At 38.8% G+C, this 18460-nt stretch overlaps 1 protein-coding gene across 1 annotated transcript in view; it reads right to left on the minus strand.

Moving 5' to 3' along the window:
* Spta1 (spectrin alpha, erythrocytic 1) overlaps positions 1-18460 on the minus strand; it is a 71204-nt gene that overhangs the window by 14112 nt on the left and 38632 nt on the right. The window contains exons 31-41 of the mRNA XM_038349580.1: positions 16100-16203; positions 15644-15806; positions 15294-15425; positions 14305-14442; positions 14033-14137; positions 12404-12612; positions 10417-10537; positions 9722-9843; positions 8190-8322; positions 1690-1788; positions 268-430 (exon numbers count right to left, since the gene is read on the minus strand). Coding sequence (XP_038205508.1) covers positions 268-430; positions 1690-1788; positions 8190-8322; positions 9722-9843; positions 10417-10537; positions 12404-12612; positions 14033-14137; positions 14305-14442; positions 15294-15425; positions 15644-15806; positions 16100-16203 — 1489 coding nt within the window. The remainder of the gene's footprint in view (positions 1-267; positions 431-1689; positions 1789-8189; positions 8323-9721; positions 9844-10416; positions 10538-12403; positions 12613-14032; positions 14138-14304; positions 14443-15293; positions 15426-15643; positions 15807-16099; positions 16204-18460) is intronic.

Raw genomic sequence — 18460 nt, forward strand, 5'->3', positions numbered from 1 at the left:
ATACCTCGATTTTGTGGAATATTTTGCTTCCTGAATCATACATGAATTTATCAGTCCCTAACAACAGTGTTCTCTGGGTTTATAACACTTAATTCTCTAGTATCCCTGTGTATGTGTGAACGTGTGCACATGCACACGTTTGTAATTGTGTCCAAAAGGAATAAAAATGAATAGTTTATCTTATTACCAGAGATAAAGAAAAAATCCAGAGACCATTCTTCAAATAGTATTCTTTGAACCAAGGATGGCAGCCCCAGCTTCTCATACCTATCCATGATTCCACCACGTCTGCCTTCCAGTTAAACTGCTGGAAGGCATGATCATCATCCAGTTGTGACTTCCAAGCAGCTAATGCCTTGGCCAGAGAAGTTGTGTTTTCATTCAAAATTTGGATCTTGGTGGAAACCTTATCCTTGTTTTGAGTTTCTTCCTGTGATACCAAGGTTGAAAGAAGAAGTTAGGCAGACATGCTGAGGGACTAGAAACGTGATTCTTTGGCACCAGTAAAAAGCTCTCAATTCCTTTTCCAAAATACCCAACTACTATACTCTAGGTCTATTGTAATTACTCCATCCCAGGTATGTATAAAAGAATGATATTTCCATTCTAGCATTTGGACCATAGTGGCATATTTGTATACTCAAGGGTGATTTTATTTATGAAGCTTCTGGAAGACATAGAGTAATCTCCATTTAAGGGATCCATGAGACTTTGTAAGGATAATACAAGCAGAAAGAGACTCGCAAATTATTAGGAGGTTCTCATGTTGTCTTCTTCTCAAGAAGTCCGGCAGATAATGAATTTAAGGCTCTTGGGATACTCTATGGATGTATGGGCTAGTTTTATGTCAACTCAACACAAGCTAGAGTCACTTGGGAGGAGGTAAATTGAATTGAGTAAATGTCACACCCAGATTGCCCTGTGCATAAGTATGTGGGAGGCATTTTATTGATTGATGATTGCTGATAGGTGTGAGAGGGCCAAGGTCATTGTGGGCAGAAAACAGGCTAAGAAAGCCAAGGGCAGCAAGCTAGTAAGCAGCATTCCTTCATGGCCTCTATTTCAGTTTCTGCCTCCAAGTTCCTGCCCTGCTCCAGTTACTGCCTGGAATTCTCTCAGTGATGGGCTGTTAACTAGAGGCATACAATGAAATAAACTCTACTCCTCAAGCTCTTTTGATCCTGGTATTTACCACTGCAATGGAAATCCTAACTATTATAATAGTCAAAACTAGTTTTAAGATTTACAGAGATTGGAAAAGATTCAACAATGTATTTTTATGGAAGTCTGAAAGAAGAACATATAGGGACTTAAAAAATTAATTTTTAGAAAATACCAATTGAGTGGGCAACAGGCTGCTGGAGAAAACAAATGAATTCTGCTTTGAAGAGATTAATAAAAGTCTGTGTTATGGGCTGAGCATGGTTGAGCACTTCTTCAAGTCCAGCATTTAGGAAGCAGAGGCAGAGATGAAGACAGAGCCAGGCAGAGCTCTGTGGATTTAAGGCCACCCTGGTCTACACAGCAAGTTCAAAGCCATCCATGAGCTGCACAATTACATGTAATTTCAAAAGAATCTCTATATAATTCTTTTTTTTATTACTTTCTATAGGTAATTTCATCACTGTTCTTGTTTCTGTATTTGGACCAAGTGCTTTCAGAAAAGGTCACAAACCCCTAAGAACTCACCTTACTAATAATATCCTCTCCTTGTGCACACACATTTTGTACTCGGGTCTTATGCACAGCAAAGTCATTCTCCACAGCTTCATGCTTCTTCAGCAAACTCTGCATGAACAAATCAGCAAAGACAATAATATTCAAGAATGGTCAACCTCCATCCACATGCAAGTCCACAGTATGTTATTCGACGGAGCTGGCCCAGTCCAATTAATGAACTAGTTGAGGGTGCACTTCCTCTGCAACAGCTCTATCTATCAAGTTCCTCTTAAAAATTCTTCCCTATCGAGATCACCAAGGCCAGTTGGAATGGGACTGATGGAACATGTGATCAAACCGAACTCTTTGAATGTGGCTGACGGTGGAGGCTGACTGAGAAGCCAAGGATAATGGCACTGGGCTTTGATTCTACTGCATGGACGGGCTCTGTTGGAGTCTTGTCAGTTTGGATGCTCACCTTCCTGGACCTGGGGGGAGTTGGGAGGACCTTGGACTTCCCATAGTGTAGGGAACCCTGACTGTTCTTTGGCCTGGAGAGGGAGGGAGTGGGTGTATGTGTGGAGGGGAGGGGAGGGAAGTGTGAGAAGGGGAGGAGATGGAAATTTTTTTTAATTGAAGAGTTTTATTGGGGGAAGGGAATGGATTGGGAAAAGGAAGGGAGAGAGGGGAAAGAGAGAGAGAGAGAGAGAGAGAGAGAGAGAGAGAGAGAGAGAGAGAGAGAAGCAGGAATAGTTGCTTTCAGAGGAATAGCAGCAACTAAAAAAGGGAAATTTTTAATATAAATAAATAAATAAAAATAAATATTAATCTTTAAAAAAATAAAAAAATAAAACCAGGACTATACTTGTAGAGGCTAATGATGACTTGAAACCAAAACCTTAGGAAAATTGGGAGATTAGAAAATGAAAACCTAACCTTCCCACTCGAAGGGAATACAGTAATAAGTTTCAAGGCTGTTGTGTGCTTGATCTATGGTGCCTTTGTTATACCCTGTTTTCCCTTTGCATAAGATTGCTTGATTAACTTTCCATTTACTCTGTTCCATTTTCCTCCTGCAGATAGTATGCAAGATGTTATATTTCTTAAAATGTTCTTGACATAAGACAGCTTGGCAAGACCTCCTGATCTCAGCTTTTCTATCTTCTTTATCTTTTCATCTTTCCAACTCCCTCCCTTAGGACTTTGCTAGAGAAAAACAGCATGCTGTTACTGGTCACATGGGAATCATCTGTTTCGGTTAATTGTATCCCAATTCTGTGAAATTTGTACAAATCATATAAATAAATATAATATCATGCTAGAAAAAAAATTCTTCCCTGTCAAATGGGGGTAATCTCACTGGAAAAAGTGACTGGTATTCAGGGATACTGTTTCTCATGTCCCAAATGGTTCTAAAAATTGTTCTCTTTTTATTTTGGAATCAAATGATTGGGGTAAAAAATGAGGATTTCTTTACATTTAGATTCAAACAGTTCTCCATCTTTGAGAAATATTAAATATTAAAAACATCCTAAACTAAGAACTGTTCCTAAGGGCAGGAGTTAAAGAGAACACAGTGCCATCGAATCTCATACCAAACCTTCTTTGTTGAAGACTGCTTTCTGGAAACCAGGTAATTTGTGCAGCTGACAGGATAGAAAGAGAAGTGAGTATGGAGCCTGAATAGTTCTTCTGTCTTCTTATGAAATTTCATCAAAAATATTTATGCTGGCCCTCATCACCTTCATTTACCACTGCTACCACTGTCAATCTCTTGTCATATAGGCAACTTATTAATACTTATTTTTCCTATATAGCATAGTAATGCAAGCTAATTAAACAAACATAATGTCTGTACTTTTTCTAATTCCTAACTTGAAAATAAATTTCAACACATGAAGTGCTTATGCATCAGAATAGATGCTTATTCCTTTTCAAATAATATAGGATACATTGCGATTTTTTACATCATTTTTGAAAAAAAATGTAATGGAGATTTGAAAGGTAATTCATATTGTAAAACTGAATGCTTTTGTTAACTTTGAATTGTGTGGGTATACCATGAATTGTTCTTGAAAAAAAGACTCTTTAACATTTTCACATTCTATTCCCAAAGGACATATAAGAAACTAAAATATAAATAAAATAAAGAAAAAGAATGCCGGGCGGTGGTGGCGCACGCCTTTAATCCCAGCACTCGTGAGGCAGAGGCAGGCGGATCTCTGTGAGTTCGAGGCCAGCCTGGTCTACAAGAGCTAGTTCCAGGACAGGCTCTAAAAAAAACTACAGAGAAACCCTGTCTCGAAAAACCAAAAAAAAAAAAAAAAAAAAAAAAAAAAAGAAAAAAAAAGAAAACTGATGTCACACAAAGAGAAAGGATCTCCAAAAATAACTACCAACAATTAGATGAAAATAAAACCCACACCATTGAATAGATGGATGGATTCCTGGGAATGTACACCTACCGGGAGTAAAACATTAAGAAATAGAAAGTCTGGACAGCAGTCAGAAATCAGAAAATGTCAGGATAGCAAATCCTGGGACCAGATATCTTCACTGACTAATTCAACCAAACACTAAAATAAATAATTCGAACCACTCCGAAACTGTTGAAAATTTAAGAAAAGAGGACATTTCCCACTATCTTTTATAGGAAGGCCTTACAGCTATCAGAGTCTGACTAATCCACCAAATAAAAGAAAGTTACAGGCCCAGGTTCTTGAAGAACCAAGAGGCTTTTGCTGTACTGACATTTTCTGATTTCTGACTACTGACCAGACTTTGTATTTCTTAATGACTTACTCCTGGTAGGTTTACATCCCCAGGAATCCATCTACCTATTAGATTTTGTGCATAATCTTGATTAACTGAGAGGCAGACTTTTCAAAAGAATGCCTGCAAACTGAATATTCTGGGGAATCAAAAGGCTTTTACAGGAGGACAAGTGGAATTCACTCTTTAGATGCCAACATGTATCAGGATACACAGATTAAATAAATGGATACATCACATTAAGAAAAGAAATGAAAAATCACATCAGATCTCAATCAGTGCCAAAAAACCCTCACTTGACAAAATTCCACAATTTTTCCACTATAAAAATTCTTGACAAAATAGAAAGTGTATTACCTCAACACAATAAATTCCACATATTAAAGTGCACATAGCTAATATTGTAATGAAGAGTTTGTAAAAATAAAAAAAACTTTCCCTTTAAGATCAGGAGCAAGATAAGAGTATTCACTTGTGATACTTTTATCCAACACAATTCTGGAGCTAATAGCCAATTAGGAAAAAGTAATACAATTAGGAAAAAGAAATAACATGATCTAAATAAGAAGAGGATAATGAAAATAGTTTGTTTGAAAAATAAGAAGCTGTAATATGTTAAAAACTCTATACTTTATAGAAATTGTGAAACCAACAAATCTAATAGAAAAGAAATTAAAACAGAAAGTAACACACAAACACCTTATTTCTATATATTAATAATGAACTACATGAAAGATGAATTTAGAAATTATTTCTTATATAAATCTCATAGAAAAACAAAGAAATTCCTGATCATAAATTGAACCAAAAGAATCAAAAACATATACATTGAAATTTAGATAACACTGATGTAAGAAATTATAAACAATGAAAATAAATAAATTAACTTCCCACTTTTTATGCATTAGAAGAATAAATTAATCCATGTATAATATGAAGAGATCTACAGATTCAACATAATCCTTATCAAAATTCTTAGGAATTCAGGTCTTACAAAAAATAAGAAAATCAATTCTAACACTGAGTTGGAACTAGTAAAGACTAGCAATAGCCAAACCAAGCCTCAGAAGGAGACTAGTACTGGAGATCTCATGCCATAATTTCAAAAGCATGTCACAAAACTATAGTAATAAAAACAATATGATACTGGCAAGAGGAAAGACATAAGTCCACAGAATAGAAATAAAACATGCAGTCAACTGGTCTCTAGTTGTCTATAAAATACACCACAAGGAGAGTATAGTCTCTTCAATAAATGTTAATTAAAATCCAGTATCTACCCCTGCATAAGAAACAGATAAGCTCTAAAAGGTTCTAACTGGAAAATCTAATGAAACTCAACTTTCAAGACAGAATGTACGTTTTACATTTTTAAGACCTAAGAAACCATTTTCAATTAAGAAAGAAATAGATCATTTCATTATTTTAAATAATATTCTTAAAAATTCAGGTCAAATCTATTAAAGACTTAAAGATAATGATGAAAAGAATTTCACCCACACCCGAGAGAACACATACAGATACTTGTTTTGGCAGTCGCTGCATGTGTTTTACAACAAAAGCAGCTCATCTAGCCCGAGATGGATTTGAACTCATAATACTTATCTTGCCTCAGCCTTCCAAGAGCTGAGATTGCAGATGTGAACCATAATGCTCAGGCATTCTTGAAATGACAAAACTATGCAAATGTAATAGAGGGTCAGATATGGTGTCATGAGACTGTACTTCCAGCTACCTGGGAGTCTAGGCAGGTAGATTATATGTTGAAGGCCTTGGGCTAACAGTGAATTTAATACCAACATGGGCAACATTATAAAAACTTATCTCAAAATTAAAATAAAATGGTTGGGAATACAGTTGTGATAGAGTGCATTCCGAATGTTAGGCCCTATTTTTAATTTCTAAGATGAAAGAGTTATCTACATATATATCATCCACATCTATTATCTCTCTAGCTATCTATCCATCTATCATCTATCTACCTATCTACCCACCTGTTTTCTAGAGAGAAGACTGAAAGAGTTAAGAATATCAGTTAGAGGGTCAAAAGAGATGGGTCAGCTATTAAAAGCTAGACTCACAACCAAAGCAGCAAGAATAGCAGTTTAGGTGGGAAGAATTGGTAACAGTTATAGAAGTGTGAGGGGAAGCTTTGTGATGGTCAACATCAAAGTGTGAATATTATGATACTATATTGTAGCTATTTTAAAATGTTATACACAATTAGATGATGTTCAAAAAATGATACATAGTTCCTCTGAATTATTAATTCTAAAGTATGTAAGTCTTTGGTTTTCAAAATCAGACTTTGATAGTTCACAGTCAGGTGCTAAGCACTTGGGAGGCTGCATTAAAGACTGACATGAGTTTGGGGCAGCCATTGTTACATGAACAGTCTCTGTCTCACAGAACCAAAACCCAAGAATAATTAATAAAGCTTAAGTTTTAAAAAGAGAAGCCTTTGGGAGTATTTGATATGGAACATTAAAATGCTAGAGCTTACACAAGACATGTTACAAAATACGTTTTGAACTAAAATACTGATAATTTGAGTCATTTGCCCCTCAGAATTTAAATGCTTTCCTGCAATTCTAAGTCTTCCTTTATGACCTCCTGTAGACGTGAACCATCTGCACACAGAGCTCTTAGCAAAGTCTGTGTATGTAAGGCTATGAAACACACTCAAAGTCATGAGAACATTATTGTTCTGTGAAGGTTTTCTCTACAGTTGCCAAAATATACATTAACTAAAGATCACACACAGAACTCTCTAATTTCTTTATTTAAAAAGCCCAATAAAGGTAACTTAAAAAGATGTCACTAAATGTTGAACTATTCTGTTAATAGGCACGCTAAAATTTTTCTTCTCCTAAAATTATATATTTTGGAACCTGTTACCAATTCCAGACAAATGAGTATTAATTTTTTTCAGATTAATGGAACATTGATACCTGAGAGAATCTTTAGAATCTATCTATGTATCTATCTATGTATGTATCTATCTATGTATCTATCTATGTATCTATCATCTATCTATCTATCTATCTATCTATCTATCTATCTATCTATCTATCTATCATCTATGTACCTGTCTATTATCTATCTATATATTATTTATCTATCTACCTATCTATCATCTATCTATTATTTATCTCTATCTATCATCTATCTATCTATCTATCTATCATCTATCTATCTCTCTCTATCATCTCTCTCTCTCTCTCTCATCTATGTACCTGTCTATTATCTATCTATATATTATTTATCTATCTACCTATCTATCATCTATCTATTATTTATCTCTCTCTCTCTCTATCTATCTATCTATCTATCATCTATCTATCATCTATGTACCTGTCTATTATCTATCTATATATTATTTATCTATCTACCTATCTATCATCTATCTATTATTTATCTCTCTATCTCTCTATCTCTCTCTCTATCTATCTATCTATCTATCTATCTATCTATCTATCTATCTATCTATCTATCCAGGGACTCACTGTAAAGACCATGCTTATAAAAATGTCTTTTTTCATATCTTCTATGTAGACAGTTCACAGGCTAAGTTCTTAATTCTGCTTTCATTCCTGTTTGGCTCCATGACTTGAGACAAGTCAGATCTTACTTTACCATATTTAAAATTAGCAGAAGCCTTCACATTTCTTTAATTTTAACAGGTGAAAATATCATTTTCTTAAGGAAAGATCCAAATGAAAGAGAGGACATAGTTGACCCATTCTGCCTTTCTTTACCTGAGTAGCTGCCAGTGTGTCTCCAGAATCCCCCCGGCTGACCATCGCATTCTTCTCACTCAGCCATGCTTCCTCTTCCTCTGCGTTTTCCATGAATTGCAGATACTGAAGAGACTCTTCCAACTGAGCCCCTCTGTAACAAGGTGGTCATGCCAACAGGAGTAGAAGGGACAGGTAAACTGTGGAGCTACAGTGGGGCAGCATAATCCCACTCTAGAAAATCACTGGTTCTAAGGACAGACACAGCTTAACTGGACAAGAACACAGTCTACATCCCTATTGGTCAGTGGTACTGATCCCCCACGACACAGGAGAGACTAGTGCCCTTGAATTTTATTTTGTAATAGCATTGAAACTTTGACAAAAGAAGGAAATCCCACACAAACAAAAGTTTCAGGGCAATGGACACTCCAGAGTAAGGCAGAGGCTCTCCATAACAAGCACTATCTTTCCTCTTATTTGATGAAAGATAAGATCCAGAAAAGATCCTTGATTTTAAAAATATTTATTTTTTTAGTTATGTGCATGTGTATATGTGATGTGAGATTTCCCTCTCTATGCTGTGGTTATCATTTATAAATAAAGGAACTGCTTTGAGCCTATAGCAGAGCTATAAGGGAACAGAGCTAGGCAGGGAAAACTAAGCTGAATGCTGGGAGAAGGAGGCAGAGTGAAGAGAAGCCATGGAGCTGCTGCCAAAGACAGATGTGTTGAGACTTTACTGGTAGGCCACAAACTCACGGTGATGCACAGTTTAATGGAGATGGGTTAAATTAAGATGTAAGAGTTAGCAAATAAGAAGCTAGAGCTAATGGGTCAAGCAGTGATTTAAATAATATGGTTTCTGTGTGATTATTTTGGGGTTGAGCAGCCGGGAACTAACAAGTGGCCTCAATGCAACATATATGCCTGAGTATTAATGCTAAGCTGTGGTTCAAGGTGCTATATAAAAGCATGCCGAGCAAATCATGGGGAGCAAGCTAGTAAACAGCATTTCCTATAGCCTCTGCATCAGGTTCCTGCACTGCTTGAGTTCCTGCCTTTACTTCCCTTCGTGATGGAATGTGACACGGAACTGCAAGCCAAAATAAACTCTTTCTACTCCAAATTGCTTTGCTTTATGATGGCAGCAGAAATATTAACTAAGATAGTATGAATATCCACCACACACATGCTGGTGACTGTCAGCCAGTAGACAGCACTGGATTCCCTGGAACTGGAATTACAAATGGTTGTCAAGCATCCAATTATAGGTGCTGAGAACTAAACTTGGGTTGTCTGTAGGAGCATCAAGTGTCCTTAACTGCAGACCCATCTCTCCATCCTGGTAAATTCCTCTTATTCCCCAGAAAGAAATGTCTGCCCATAGCCACCAGAGGACAGGTTCATGAGAGACTTGGTGTTTGTGCCAGAATTAATAAAATAGATTTGGGTCTATAGGCCATGTTCGGCTGAAACATAAGTGTCTTCCAAACACCAGTCTAATTCCCCAAACACAGGAGTCTCATTGGGATTTTTATTGTCCACCTTACCTGGTCTTGGCCAACTCTTTGAGCTTTTCCCAATGTTGAACAAACTGAGCCAGCCTCTCCTGGATCTCCTCCTTCCCCACAGCAGCCTTGTCTCTCAGGCTCTCTGCTGTATCCAGGACATTCTGGAGAACACATATTCCACATTATATTATTCCATAATCTCCTCCTCTCATTTGGTCATAATTCACGGCAGGGGATCTAGTCTTTCTTTTCTAATGCCAGATTATCCATGTGCTCCTGTGACTCAGATAGGTCCTGGGATACTGGCAAAATGAAGAAAGCCAGAGCAATATCTTCTATGCTAAGTGTTTCCAAATATATTGACAAACATCCCAGAAACCCAGTAGGCTACTCTACTTGTTATTCCTTATTGGTTATTCACAGTCACGGGGGTCTCTGCTGCCAGTTCTGAATCAGGGTTACCTTTACAGGCTTCTCAATCCACATCCCAATTGTCAGTGACTGTCCCTCAGCGTCAGAATTAAACATTCTATGAAAGATCTTGGCATCCTGTCTAGAATCTTCTATTCAGAGAACATAAAATATGCCATGAGAAGAATTTTTATGAACTGAATGAGGAATAGCTATGTCTGAACACTGCTTTTGCATTTTACTGTATTGATTTATCTAACTATGTTATGTAGAACTGCTTTTAGGTGATTTCTGTCTCTTTAGGTCTGGCATTCAATTCCTACCTGGACAGCAGGTTCATGTGCCAACAGCTCTCCCTCTATACGTTTGTGTTTCTTAAGTAAGTTCTGAACACTCTGAAGGTCTCTCCCATAGTCTTGGGAGCTCACTCGTAACAACTTCTCTCTGAGACCAAGAAAGAAAGTGGAAAAATCAGAGATTATATATATCTGAGATCAACCCCGAGCAATAGCTTTCTCATTATATGTGTGGCGATTAGATGATAGATTCTACCAACTCTGGGACTCTGGTGGTTAGTTTTATGTCAACATGACAGAAGCTAGAGTCTTGTGAAGAGGGAATCTCAGTTGTGAAAACACTCCCACAGCACTGGTCTGTGGGCCAGACTTTGGTGCATTTGCTTGATTGCTGATTGATGTAGGAAGATCCAGTTCTCTACAAGGAACTATGAGGAAAGAAGAACAAGCCTATGGTCTTTGCCGTCAGCTGCTGCCACCAGGTTTCTGACCTGTTTGAGTTCCTGCCCTGCCTTCCTTCAGTGAAGGACTGTGGTGTTTAACTGTAAGTTGAAATAAACCTTTTCCTGATTCTTCTGCATGGACGGGCTCTGTGGGAGCCTTCTCAGCTTGGTCGATCACCTTCCTGGTCCTGGGGGGGAGTTGGGAGGACCTTGGTCTTAGCATAGAGTGGGGAACCCTGATGGCTCCTTGGCCTTGAGAGGGAGGGAGGGGAGGTATGGGTGGAGGGGAGGGGAGGGAAGGGGGAGAAGGAGGGGAGGGAAGGGGGAGGAGGAGGGGAGGGAGGGGGAAGGAGGAGGGAAGGAGATGGAAATTTTTAAATATAAAAAAAAAACCATGAGGGAAAAAAAATAAACCTTTTCCTCTCCAGGTTGCTTTAGGCCAGAGTGGTTTATCTAAGCAATAGAAACCCTTACTGATCCATGAACCAATACCACAAAGACAAGCGGTGGAAGAGAATTCCAAAAAAACTTTATTTCTATCAACAAAAGCTAAAATAAATAAAATAATGTCCACCGTGCATATAGCTGTAACAGCCTTTCTCTTGGTACTCTAGAACATATATTAATGTTCCCTTTTTGAAAACTATAAAAATTATATTACTCCCATTATTTTTGTTTATTAGTATCAATAACAATATTTGGGAATATAACGTAGTGGTAGAGAACTTGCCTAGTTTGCACAAAGTCTTGAATTTGATTTTTACCATTACAAAGCATATGAAACGTTTATAGTATTTTATGACTACTCAAAGGTCCGACTTGACACCTTGAAAACCATTCTTCTATCTCATTTGTTTGTTACTTGTAAGAATCTGAGGATTGGCAGATGAGAAACACAAGGAACAAAGTACCTATGAAGCAGGCAAAAAATACTGATTTGTTAAGAATTTCTCAACCATATTTAAAAGGATGGAATCAGCAATAAAACTACGACAGATAATGTAACTGCTTAGTGTCATGTATTATGTAACAAGTACAGAAAGACTAACGGGCGAGGGCTGGAGAGGTGGCTTAGAAGTTAAGGACACCTGCTGCTCTGGCAGAGGACGGGTTCCTAACTCCCACATCAGGAGGCTAAACAACCACCTGCAACTCTAGCTCTAGGGGTTCTGTGTTCTCTTCTGGCCTCTATGAGCACTTGCACGCAAGTACACATATACACAGACCAACTCATGTGCATGTAAATAAAAACAAACAAATCCCAAAGGAAACAATAATGACAATGTCGTGGTCTTCTGTATAAGCTACAAAGTGTCAGCTATCCAGGCCCTAGAATTCAATGCGCTAGTTAAAATCAATGTATATGGTGTTTGAATTTCACTCACAGAATGTGGATGAACTGCTTTTCCTATCTCCCTCTGCACTGGATTTCTTGCCTGCACACACCGAAGATGAAAAGTGAAACTAATGTTTCTTTTCAGTGAGGCAGAGGTTAAAAAGAATTATCGACATAAAATTTAATTACATATTGACTTTAGAATAAATTAAATCAGGGAGGTGGCGATACATACTCTATCCAGGCTTCCTCATCATCCAGGTCCTGGAAGAACTGGAACAAGGCATAGGTCTCTTTCAGCTTTTCATGGTGTGCAGCTGCCAAGCTCTGGACATTTTTGAAGCGCTCATTGACACCATTAATTTTCTTTTCTATCTGGTCAATGTTGAAAGTCCCACTGGAGATCAGCTCCTTAGCCAGATTATTCAGATCTTTGAGAGGGTCCTAGAAAATCCAGCATGCTTAGTGAATGAAGGAATATGTAATTATATAGATTCTAGACTTCCTTAACTAGATTCAAAAGATGGCTTTTGAAGACACTGATTTCGATATACACGACTAAGGGTTTCACACAAAGTAACTGGGTAAGAGGTGTATCATCAATATAGATATCATGCCTATATTACTCCAGATCACATTTATTTCTAGTCAACCTAGCCCACCTATATTCTCTCCTGTTCTCACCACCGAGAATAACCTTCCCCACACACAACCGTCTTCACAGTGCTGCATTTGATAGTTACTAAGCAAGTGATCAAAGTATTCAACAGTGCCCTCTTTTGTAGTATTCTTGGGCTGACCCCACAATACATCCAATGCCTTTATGCTTGTGTTCATGCTAGTGCAGCCCAATAATTATGTAATGGAAAATATTACAAGGTTCTGATATAACAAAACCAGAAAACTTTTGGGTTTTGACCTTTTAATGTGTATCTTTGTTACTAAGTAAAACTAATTTTATATAATTATCTGGTATGTAATCAATAGTTAATCCTGTCAGAATTTTTTTACTGCCCCAGGTCAGGCTGTAGCTGCAATCCTCCATAGAACATACATGTGTACTTATTGATGTGTTTCATTCTTATTGCATTCTCTCATCTGGCTTTATTTCTTTCCTTTTCTTTTTTTTCTCTCATTTTTTTATTAAAAATTTCCATCTCCTCCCCTCCTCCTCCCCCTTCCACCCCTACCCCACTCCACCCCTCTCCAAGACAAAGAGCCATCAGGGTTCCCTTCACTATGTTAAGTCCAAGGTCCTCCCAGCTCCCCCTAAGTCCAGGAAGGTGAGCAACCAAACTGACAAGGCTCACAGTGAGCCCGTCCATGCTGTAGAGTTCATGCTCATCGCCGTTGTCCTTGGTTTCTCAGACCTCCTCCACCGTCAGCCACATTCAGAGAGTCCGGTTTGGTCCCCTGTTCTATCAGTCCCATTCCAACTGGACTTGGTGGTCTCCTGTTAGATCTGTCCCACCGTCTCAATGGGTAAACGCACTCCTCACGGTCCTGACTTCCTTGCTCATGATCTCCCTCCTTTTTCTCCTCATCAGGACCTAATACCAACTACTCTTTTCCTTCAAAGACTACCACAAGTGCATAGCTTCAGAAAGCAGTAAGTTTATACATCAGCAAAATGATAAATAAGATAACTTCCAGGATCTACTTCCTAGAGTCTGAAGCCTATGTTTCAGTGGCTTCAGTGGTAAGCAATAATGACTGTCACAATGAGTGCCACCCATGGATTTGACCTGACTGAAATGGCTGCTGGTCAGTGATATCAAGGCTGTATTCTCAAGTTCTCTCCTAAGATAGGAGGTCATAAATATTTCCACCCTGTCCAGAGGAATGAGATTCCACCGCTTCTTACCTCTCGTGCCAACATCTCTGCTTCCAGTAGCTGATGCTTCTTAAGTAGGTTTCCTGCTGAGGTTAAGTCCCTGGCCTGATCTTTCATGGCCAACAAGCCTTCTGCCTGGGACCAGAGAAATGGGAAGCAAAGATTCTAAGTGAAAACTACATTTAAAAAATGTTCTCAGATATTTACCAAGAAGGGTCAAGAAAATAATTCACATATAAATTAAATTACTTAATGGGTATTTATTAAGTTTTAATGTTCACATTATTCTCAGGTACAGTTACCTCTGAAAGCCAGAACTCAAAGTCCTGGATGCTGGTGTTGAACCTTTGCTGGCGACTAGCCTCATTGAGCTTCTGCCCTTTGTCAGTTGTTTTCTCTAGGAGATAGTCCCATTTTTCTTTTAGTTGGTCCAGTTGCTCCTAGAGAGTGAGAACTCATTATAGTCCTTGGAATTCTGGACCCTATAAGAACTTGAAGGGATATGATGTGGGAGGTGATATATTATGTGAATACATTTTACTGCCATGGGTTAATAAAGAAGCTGTTTCATCCAATGGCTTAATGGAGTAAAGCCAGGCAGAATATATATATATATATATATATATATATATATATATATATATATATATATATATATAGAGAGAGAGAGAGAGAGAGAGAGAGAGAGAGAGAGAGAAAGCAGAGTCAGGGAGAAGCCATATAGCCATGTCAGGAGACAGACGCCTCTGCCAGAGTCCTCTGAAGCTTTACCGGTAGGCCACAACCTCATGGTAATGCACAGATTAGTGGAGATGGGTTAGTTTAGGATATAAGAGCTAGCTAAAAATATGCTTAAGCTATTGGCCAAACAGTCTCGCAAATAATACAGTTTCTGCGTGATTATTGCGAGTCAGGGCAGTCAGGAAATGAACTATTGGCCTCTGCCAACAGGGATAATGTGGGGGAGGGTCTTGCAGTAAGTGAACTGGTGGTAATTGAATGTCATCCATTTCAAACTAGCAATACAAATCTGGGAAACAGCCGGTGTGAGGCGAAAGGAGAAGTTTCAAAACCAGGATGCTGAGCTTCATTCAGTGGTTGGTGTTTGAATGCCAAAAGGTACTTGGCAGAAAAGAGGAAATGTCAAACAGGCATGGTTAAGGCGGAAGCCTTGTTGGAACTCCAGGAAGTATGCCTCTATTTCTACTTCTCCCCAGGAAATACTGAAGACGCGAAGGACTTCTCTTCACAGGCCTCTGGAGACCAAGCTTTATCGCAGCACGCACTTTACCTTCATGTTCTCTTCATCCCCGTCGCATACGCCCCGCTCAATCAGGGAGTTCCCAAGACTGAGGACCCCATCAACCTGCTCTGCACGACCATTGACTTCATTTTCGAAGGCCTGATGTTTCAGATACTTCCTCTAAAGGCAAAGGGAAAAACTACATCAGCTGCTCATCAAGAGAACCATTATTGGAGACTCATCAAGAAAAGCATGATTAGACCAATGGGACCAAACAACCACTGTGCCCCCCAACCCCCAACAACAACAAACAATAAAACTCAACCAACCACCTAGTGTGATCATTCAAACAACAGTGAGAGTGGAGAGATTTTTCAAGATTTCTATTTTGAACTTGCCTGAATGTTAGTTGCGTCTTTATAGGATTCATCACATGCAGTGGGCAGCATCTCATCAATCCATTCGTCTATATCCTCATAGTCACGATAGAACTGTTTCAGGTCAGCATAGTTCCCGAGCTTTCCCAGTTCAGCAAGCAGCTGTTCTTTGAGAGATTTCCATCTAAAAGATGAGGTCGGATCATTTTTTACCCAGCATTTTTTTTTTTTGCTCTGATGCTACATACAAAACATTTTCCATCTTCCAACCTGACTCTTGGCCCCTCATAGACTCTCACTTTTTCAGGCATATAACCCAGTGGTTAAGCAATGTAACCTATCAAGTATCTTTTATGCTTTTCATGTTGTAAGTCTAGAACAGGAGGTTTCCTAAGAAATATATGCCCAAAGGACAAGAATTTAAAGGTCTCTCCTTATCATGATACTGATACAGAGAGGGGACTTTGCAGGCCTGACCTGTCTAGCACTCGTTGGAGGCGACCAGCAATCTCTTCCTTGGCATAGTGGTCATCATCTATGAGCCTTGTGGCAACATGCTCTAGGTCAGCAATCTTCCCTTCCTGGAAAAGAGGAAACGAAAGAACACAGGTGCCTGCTGAGTAGGTCTTTGATATAATTCCAGGATCCACCCTAAAGATAAACAGTGTGTGTGTGTGTGTGTGTGTGTGTGTGTGTGTGTGTGAATAGTACTAACTTCCCTATATACCAAACTTTTCTCATGGTTATTGTAAAGATGAATCCTGTGTTGTGTAAGATGCTAAAATAGAGAGTAACATGAAGTCACCTTTAGTTCTAAAACCTGTGTTTTATAATAATGGAGACCTTAATATGAGAAAGCCAAATGTCCAGACATAATTTTTCAACCTCTCCTTCCTGCTCCATCATTGCCTGTAAGATTCAAAGGTGACTTGAGGATTACTAGACTTTTGAGAGTAATGCCATCTACCCACACAGGCGACACCCATTCAAACTATTTTATTTTACTTTATTTTTTGATCAGCTTATCAAGTATCAAATTTCCCTGTGACTGTTTTATACATGTTTAGTTTTGGTTGACCCTTATTCCAATCCCTTTCTCTTTCCCATATCCCTGTTCTTTCTCTGTGTTTTTCAGGTTTTCTACTCCCAGTATTTATTCCTGCTCGCTTTCACATCACATATGATCTACATGTGCCTAAGGAATCTTCCTTCCTCTCTGATAGGCATTTTTCTACTTTTCTGGTTCTGCACATGTTCAACGCTCATTCAAAAGCACATGTACAAAAGCTAGAAGGTAGGGTCCCCCGCTGGGCGCTTGTGGTACAGTCCTTTAATCCCAACACTTGTGAGGCAGAAGCAGGTGGATCTCTGAGTTCGAGGCCAGCCTGGTCTACAAAAGCTAGTTCCAGGACAGGTTCCAAAGACAGAGAAACCCTGTCTCAGAAAGCCAAAGGAGAAGAAGGAGAAAGAGGAGGACGAGGGGGGGGGAGGGGGAGGGGGAGGGGAAGGGAAAGGGGAAGAGGAAGAGAAGGAGAAGGAAGAGGAGGAGGAAGAACAAGAAGAAGAACAAAAAGAAACTGCTAAAGGACATTTGTCTAAGACAGGACTGATGGAGCCCAACCCATTCCTAAGGATTTGTGTACAGTTCTGTGGGTGAAGGAGAGGTATCTGCTTCTATGGTGTAGTTACTAAACAAACTTACACCATGTTCCAGTCAACAACCTCATGAATGTCACGGGCCATTAAAGAAGAAAAGAAAAATATATGGAAGTAGAATGAATAAGGGCAAGCTGAGAGGGAAGACAGCAAGTGCAGGAGTGGGTGGAGGACAAGGACAGGTAACAGGATATGACTATGCTCAATACGTACATGGATTGTTATAGGAAACCCACTATGACATACAATTAGCATGCCAAAAAACAATGCTTAAAGAGAAACAAATGCAAAGTAAAATGCCTTAAAAATCAGAAAACTAGGTAAGGGCATATAGTATCTGTTATTACTAATAGTTTGCTGTGGTCGCACTACAGTCTGGATTCCTTGAGAGTGGGAAAGGGTGTCAACAAAAGAAGATTGTGTCTGCCCACCAGATGAATTTCCCACAAATGACTGGTTCTGAATACCTCAAGTCGTGTTTACCTATACTTCAAAAAAATGCATGTTTTTCTCACCCTCTAGGATTAACCTCTGGTAAAAATATGCTTTTTTTCTTACTTTTACATCAAAACAACTTTTAAACTAAAAACAATGCTCAATATTTTGTTAGCTTGGCTAAATATTGGGCCAAGCATCTACTGTCCTTACAAAACTAAAAGGTGATAAACATAGGCATACATTTTCAAGAACAACAATATTCAAATCTTAACAAAGCATGTTTGCAGACATGGGGGTGATTTGCCATGAACTGCTTGCATACAGCTGGGTTGCAATTCTCTAACTGTTCCCTTTTTATAGAAAAGGGTCCTGAATGCTTAAGCCTTTCTAACAGAAACCTGAGAACAATCAGTTACTAAATAATTTTAGGGAAAATATTTGAGAAAAAAAAGTGGGGTTTCTGGGAATGTTTCCTTCTGTGTCTCATGAGCGACTGACAAAGCGAAACTAAAACCTGCCAAGAGTATCATCAACATTATGACACAGAAGAGTGGCTGCAGGCCACGTGGACTTAGCAGTGTGCTGTGCTGTTTTGAGGTCTACTGGTCTTTGCTAAATGAGAGACCATATCCATGGACTTTGCCTCTTGGAGACCCGTTGAACAAGCATTTATATGCTGATCTGAAACTAGGCCACATGGCTCCCAACAATAGTTGGAACTGGAAATTTTAAAAATGATTTATT

This window comes from Arvicola amphibius, chromosome 12 (assembly GCF_903992535.2).
Source record: "Arvicola amphibius chromosome 12, mArvAmp1.2, whole genome shotgun sequence".
Classification (NCBI taxonomy): domain Eukaryota; kingdom Metazoa; phylum Chordata; class Mammalia; order Rodentia; family Cricetidae; genus Arvicola; species Arvicola amphibius.